At 48.0% G+C, this 6,550-nt stretch overlaps 3 protein-coding genes across 3 annotated transcripts; 2 read left to right on the forward strand and 1 right to left on the reverse strand.

Moving 5' to 3' along the window:
• The first annotated feature begins 1 nt into the window (after position 1).
• F5Y00DRAFT_232865 (uncharacterized protein) lies at positions 2-3,264 on the forward strand. The gene is made up of 3 exons (XM_048007231.1): positions 2-944; positions 1,003-1,214; positions 1,275-3,264. Exons 1-3 carry the CDS (start codon positions 503-505, stop codon positions 2,988-2,990), a joined length of 2,370 nt encoding a protein of 789 aa, XP_047866586.1. The 5' UTR covers positions 2-502; the 3' UTR covers positions 2,991-3,264.
• Positions 3,265-3,472: 208 nt separating this feature from the next.
• Positions 3,473-4,294, reverse strand: F5Y00DRAFT_232867 (microsomal signal peptidase 18 kDa subunit). Its single transcript, XM_048007232.1, has 2 exons — positions 4,099-4,294; positions 3,473-4,027 (listed from the first exon to the last, which is right to left on the reverse strand). The coding sequence occupies exons 1-2, from the start codon at positions 4,177-4,179 to the stop codon at positions 3,590-3,592; spliced, it is 519 nt and encodes a 172-aa protein (XP_047866587.1). The 5' UTR covers positions 4,180-4,294; the 3' UTR covers positions 3,473-3,589.
• Positions 4,295-5,418: 1,124 nt separating this feature from the next.
• F5Y00DRAFT_260533 (uncharacterized protein) lies at positions 5,419-6,255 on the forward strand (the record flags this gene model as incomplete). The annotated part of the gene is made up of 4 exons (XM_048011028.1): positions 5,419-5,713; positions 5,773-5,891; positions 5,955-6,135; positions 6,197-6,255. The coding sequence occupies 4 exons, from the start codon at positions 5,419-5,421 to the stop codon at positions 6,253-6,255; spliced, it is 654 nt and encodes a 217-aa protein (XP_047866588.1).
• Positions 6,256-6,550: the final 295 nt, after the last annotated feature.

Genomic DNA, 6,550 nt, shown 5'->3' on the forward strand with positions numbered 1-6,550 from the left:
CGTCACTCGTTTGTAGTTGAAAGCTACTTGGATGAGTCAGCAAAACTTTAAGCCAAGTTAGACTGAATCTTTTCAGCGCCCTTTTTAATCAATTTTGGACATCACACCCCTTGACCACACGACCCCGACTTCTTTCAACCCACCAACTTTTTGACCCACTAAAATCCTCAAGTCGTCTTTTTTTTCTGACTACATCCCCCAGCCCTTTAACGATTTTGACCATCCACTCTCACAAGCGACTTATACAAGCCAATCCTATCAATATCAGATCCGCTTCCTCGGGATATTCTATTCAATTCACTTATATCCAACCCAGCATTCTAGGACGACGTCTCCAGTAATTCCCCTAATTGGCGATTGCATTGCTGGATCACTTCACGATAGCAATTCTTCACGATAGCAATTGGACTGCTTCCCCTTATCACTTTCTTAAATCACTTACACTTATGCCCGTTCACTTATACACTTTCTTATACCATATTTACTTCCACATTCCCTGATCATGTCATCATTTCTAAAATCTGCGAAGGTGTCTTCGCGGAAGACTGGCGTCCAGTTCAGGCCCAGGGGAGTTGGTCCTGGAGATCGCATAAAAGAGGTTTTACAACGAAACCAGATGAGGGCCATGGGAATGAGTCCTACGCCTATGACGCCTCCTGCTTCACAAAACAAACCTTCCTCGGATCGACAACCCTGTCCAAATCCGCACTGTTCTAACCCGTTAGCACCAATTACTGATGGCTTCTGTTCTGCTTGTGGTCGTGAAATCGATTCTTCCAACATCGTTGCTGAAGTCCAGTTCGGCGAAAATTCATCCGGTGCCGCAGTCGTCCACGGAAGTTTTGTCGGGGCCGATCAGGGGAGCGCTTCCAGAAACTTAGGATCCCAATATAGGCGACTCGGCGGTAGTCTCACGGACGCTCGGGAGAAGACTATTCGCGAAGGTATGTTTAATTTTAAACGAAACACATCGAAGGCTGTGCGGCTAACTTTGGTTTATAGCTAAGAATATGATGGTAGGCTTTGCACATCAGCTCAAGGAAGTTCCTCCAAGCGCTGTAGATGCCGGCATCCAGATCTTCAAGCTCGTCATGGAGGAGAATTGGCTCCAGGGACGAGGTATGGATAAAGTGGTTCCCGTATGCCTCTACACCGCGTGCCGCAGAGAGGACCGTTGTAAGGTCATGCTTATCGATTTTGCCGAGCTTGTCCACGTAAGTATTCTGTGACATATCTCACACTCCTTTCCATTTCCTCTCGCTTACGACGTCCAGGTAAATGTTTACGAACTTGGCCATATTTTCAAGGACCTCAGCAATATATATTCCTTCCAGAGCAACAACGTCAAGTCCATCATTCCGGAAGATCTGATATACCGCTTTTGCTCAAAGCTCGATTTTGGTGACTTCACCAACAAGGTTGCAGCTGATGCAACTAGGCTATGCCAGAGAATGGGTCGTGACTGGATGGTTATGGGCCGTCGACCTTCTGGCATTTGCGGAGCTTGCATTCTTATGGCGGCGCGCATGTGGAACTTTAGGCGTACCGTTCGAGAGATCGTATACGTTGTCAAAGTCACGACGCATACGATCGAGCAACGTCTTGACGAATTCACCGTTACGGAAAGTAGCGAACTGTCTATCGAGGACTTTCTGAATCAAGAGTTTCTCGAGTCCCGCCACGACCCGCCGGCATTCTACAAATCCACCACGGAATGGCAAGAGAAGATGGAAAAGGAGGGCAGAGTTAGAAAAAGGAAGCGTGCGATCGAAGATATCGATGATGAGGACGACCAATCAAGTTCTAATGCTGGAACACCAGCGCCCGACAGCTCTGCTGCCACGCCAAGACCCTCAACCGAAATGCCGCCACCGCCAGTGCCTCGCCCACACCCGGACACCTCTAAGATGCGTCAAGTCAAAGACTACCTACCAAGATCCTTCGATAACTCCGAGGGGAGAGAGTTGGTTGCCCCTTTCGACCCGGAGAAGATTCCGAAGCCTGCTCCCCGGAAGAGTGCGGACAGGGACGTTGTAGAGGGTCTCGCGGCTGAAAACCCAGAAGATGATAATGCAGTGGATGGGCTAGCAGCTACGTACGGCGCTTCGGACGGCCAGCTCGAAGGCGAGGCTCAAGATGAAGAGGAAGCGCCGGCGCAATCGGGAACTCGGCGACGTGGTCGCAAGAAGGGGGCTTCTGAACCGTCGCTCACTTTTGACGACGAATGGGAGCGCGACGAGGCCGTTTTAGAGCAGCAGATCAACGAGGTAATCAATGACCCTCACAGTGATGAACATGGCAAAGCCCTAGCTACCGCCGCACATCTCGCGCACATCAAAGCAGAGTGGGCGCGCTCTCTTCTCCCACAACGGGCGACAAATATGGACGAAATCATTGGCGAGGATGAGTTTGCCGATGATCCCGAGGTCCAGTTCTGCAAGCTCTCTCCCGAGGAAGTAAAAATCAAGGAAAGCATATGGATCAACGCGAATAAAGACTGGCTCCGAAAAAAGCAGGAGATAATCTATCGTAAGCAGATGGAAGAGTTGGGCCCTCCAAAGCGGAAACGCAATCGCGTAAAAAAGCCGCGAATCGGCGAAGGCCAGCTCACGCCTGCTTCTACCCCGGGCGAGGCAGCCATCGAAGCACTGAAGAAGCGGGATACCTATTCAAGACGTATTAACTATGACGCTATCGAGAATCTCTTTACTAGCGACAAAGACCGAGGACCTGGATCGGTAACGTCTCGCAACGGAAGCGGCCCCGCAAGTCGTGCAGAGAGCGTTGTGGCGAGCACCGGTAAAGAAGCAGCCGAAGCGGCCGTCAATGACGAGGGCGTAGAAGACGGGAATGAAGAGGTAGAAGAACAAGTCCTGGAAGAGACGTATAACGACTACTACGATGATCAGGAGCAGCCGAACTACGATGAAACGGGGTATGACGAAGGAGACTATGGCGGAGACGACTACGGAGATGAGGAATACTACTAATCGAGAAAGGTTCCCGTGAAAAGCTAGCTGAGATGATGTTAAGTCTGAGCTCGCGAGCTGTATTTTTAGATCCCATGATGTTGGCCCCAGTTGGCACATCGTTTGGCGCTGTGGTTCTATATTTTCATGTATCAGTTCTACGTAGCTCTTACGTTTACGTGAGAATAGGGTTTGAACGCAGGAGAGGGCCTGCAAGGTTACAAGATGCATGCTCAGTCGGTTAGAGAATACCCATAGGCAATCGTTTTAACAGAATTTATTCCCTGTAACCTGGCTGCCGAAGCTATGTGAATTGTAAAAAAGTGAGTCCATATTAGCGAATGACTGTAGAATACCTGTCTTTCCTGGTAGACTACAAGTCCTAGATGAATGCCCAACCAGCATTTTAAGAGAGCTTCATGATTGATGGCTCCCTAAAAATTAACTTCAAGTTTACATATATCTCAGTACAAGTCACGACCTTGTTTGAACGAAGAATTGCATTAGCTAGTCCATGGTAAATCCTTTATTTGAGAAGATAGTCTCTAAAATAAACCCAAATCACAAGCTGACATTGGGTGTTCTTTTCCAGACGCCCCCCCTTTTTCTTATAGACATGACTATTCCCGCTGCAGCACAACCAACAACCCCATAATACCCAGCATGACAGTCTTGAGCCAGGGGTGCTCGCTCAGCATGATCGTGACGTAACCTACAAAGGGGATATACGCAAATACGCTGCCGATGATATCCTTGCGCTCGAGATAGTCTTGGCCGCGGGCGTATAGCTCGGTATCGTCCGCGGCATTGTTGTCGCCCTTGGTGAGCAGACGCGCGTGGGGGCCGGTGCCGAACTTGCGAACTACACGATGGACAATGGGGATTTCCTTGTCTCGCACGTTGTAGACTACCACCTCGCCCACGTCCGTCTCGGCTAGTATGTTCCGGTTCCAGAGGAAGAGTAGGTCGCCGCGCTGGAAGGCGGGTTCCATGGATCCAGAAAGGACGACGACGATAGGCGAGGGGGAATCGGCGAAGACGGAGAGACCTTTCCACATCTGCGAGGGAGAGGGGGTTGGTTAGTTGGGGTGTGCGATTTGCGACAGTGGGCGGTGATAGATAAACGTACCATGAATGCGGTGGAAAGAATCAAGCCGAAATTCAGCAGCTGAGCGGCCGCTTGCCGGGGATTTTGAAGACCTGACAACATTTTCTGTTTTATTCCTTCTTATCGTGGATATATGTTGGGTCTGGTGGTGAGGCTTTCGGTGCTGGCCTCGAAGATTTTGAGGCCAGCTTAATGGATCAATGGGATGCAATTGGAGCTGCGAATGAGACAACGGAGCTAGGTACTTAAGTGAAAGTGGCCTTAACTTGGGTGCTTGTCGGCGCTATCGATAAGAGACTATTGTTTCACTGGTTTTTGGGCTGGATGGTGAACTGGCCAATGAGGGTTGGCGTATACGTTAGTTTGGCTTGTTTAGGCAGGAATGTTATAGAAGGTCCACTTGGTGCTTAGGTACGTCGATACTTAGAGGTTCAATATATGTTAATATTTAACTCAGGTATATCCTTATTCTTAACAATGCATTGTCAACATAAGTCTTTCCTAGATCTTATGGATAGGACAGCACCTTCACGTCATCTACTAACACGTCGATGAGAAAACGTCAGTCGATTACTTCCTTGTTAGTGAGAAGAACCTTCTTGCTCTTTCAACCTATACTGGACAATACTTTCTTCTCACAGTTATTAACCTAGACTTCATCTCCTACCTCTTTCGCCCATTCATCCTCAATCGTTTACCTCTTCGTATTCATTCTCCCTTTGAGCTTCGATGCTAAATATTCTATTTATATCGCCTCTCTATTCTGGATCGGGGATACAGGACCATTCTGTATTATTCGATCATCGTCTCGATCATCAATACCTACTAAAACCTCCGAGCCTACGTAAACATTCATATTTCCATATCCGCCATGCCAGGGTCGACGGACAGAACACCGCTGCTCCCACATCCGGTGCAAGTTCAATATCATTCAGGCCAATCTAGACAACCTAATTACCTTGACCAATCAGATAGTCACGTAAATTACTCCCCTTGATACTTCTTACTACTATAGATGAAGAGATAATCTGATCTTGAGTAGTCTATCTACCTCCGGGCGTGCCATTCCTCTTGTCGCTTCATTAACCAAAAGTTTCTCTTATTTCTCCGTTCCGTTTTCGCCGCTTACCTCTCAGCTGTCTTCGGATTAGCGCTCAAGTATAAGCTCGAGACTGAAGACAATCATGCCTATTGGCGTATCCCATTCCAGTTCTCGGCCGTCTCCTTCTGTATACAATAGGCATGGCATCTGCAGGTGACGGTCAGTTTTACCCTTGTCTTGCCATACCCGTCCTCTGATTTATGCCTATATTAATATATAGCAATTAGATCTGGACCGCTATGCACCTCATCCATCCGAGGGCAATGGAAATAGACCCTAACGAATGCCGGGGGCACAAGTTCAAGGCTTACTGTTCTCGTTTCCTATCACCGCCGAACAAAGCTATCTCTCCCATCCGTCGATACTTGTTCAGCTTGTACTATACGATTGCTCACGTATTCCCCATGATGAATACGCTGATCTATTGGGGCTTTCTCGTTCCCTCCGGACACGGCGGTTTCAAAGCGCCGACTATACCTCATCAGGCCCAAAACCTACCGTATAGCGGCAACGAGATAGTCGAGAACCATCCAGGTATGCCGAATATCGACTATCTTCTATTGACTGGTATAAGTGCTGATAACAGCAACAAGACAAGGGGCTCTTCGAACAGGGCCCGCTCGAAATATTTAGTATTGTCAACGTCTGGACTGTTACATCGGTTATCGCACTTGTTGAAATTTGGTTCCTCAATAGCATCCGCCGACAAACCGTGAGTGTTATCTTTAGCTTTTTCAAATCTATAACCTATTACTAACTAAAGATCAATAAATAGCCTGTTACGGGTCATGCAATCGGAGTCATGTTCTGCAGCGGTGCGTATCTCGGCTGGTCGGCGTTGGGCAAATACTACACAGGGCACTCGGGGCTTTTCTTCCTAGACCCTGATATCATAAAGGACATGCCGGAAGCCATCATCGCGGCGCATATCGCGTTTATCGCGATATCTCCTGGAAGTAAGAAGCCTAAAGTATTGATGTTTCAAAGGAAGGCATACTAACAACACTTCGATGGTAGTTTTCACATACATGTACGGATTAGTCGCCATGCGGGAGACAATGACGGCGGTGCGTTAGGATTCGTCTTACCAAGCAAGGCGTTCCTATTCATTGGATTAAAGATATGCTCCGATTGCATAGTTAACTGGAATTGTACGAGATTGGTATTGCTTTGCATAAGATGTGTCAAGTATGGATAGGTATTGTAGATGGCTATCAGGGCCAGAGATTAGGCGCCCTTTTGGCTTATTTGATGTCAACCTAGAGGAAACAGTATATTAACATGACCTACCTATGAACCGCGTTTAAAGAGGCCAGGGTTTAGTTGTGAGAGTGAAGTCGGAATATACCTGGTACCTAAGCATGTGAATGG

This window comes from Daldinia vernicosa (genome assembly GCF_022497035.1).
Source record: "Daldinia vernicosa strain CBS 139.73 unplaced genomic scaffold F5Y00scaffold_14, whole genome shotgun sequence".
NCBI lineage: Eukaryota > Fungi > Ascomycota > Sordariomycetes > Xylariales > Hypoxylaceae > Daldinia > Daldinia vernicosa.

Excerpts from the sequence above, each read along its gene's own strand:
- F5Y00DRAFT_232865 (XM_048007231.1), top strand. The coding sequence starts at position 503 with ATGTCATCATTTCTAAAATCTGCGAAGGTGTCTTCGCGGAAGACTGGC. Across the intron at positions 945-1,002 it reads GGAGAAGACTATTCGCGAAG|CTAAGAATATGATGGTAGGC; the intron begins GTATGTTTAATT and ends TTTGGTTTATAG. Across the intron at positions 1,215-1,274 it reads ATTTTGCCGAGCTTGTCCAC|GTAAATGTTTACGAACTTGG; the intron begins GTAAGTATTCTG and ends TACGACGTCCAG.
- F5Y00DRAFT_232867 (XM_048007232.1), bottom strand. The coding sequence starts at position 4,179 with ATGTTGTCAGGTCTTCAAAATCCCCGGCAAGCGGCCGCTCAGCTGCTG. Across the intron at positions 4,028-4,098 it reads TTCTTTCCACCGCATTCATG|ATGTGGAAAGGTCTCTCCGT; the intron begins GTACGTTTATCT and ends TCTCCCTCGCAG.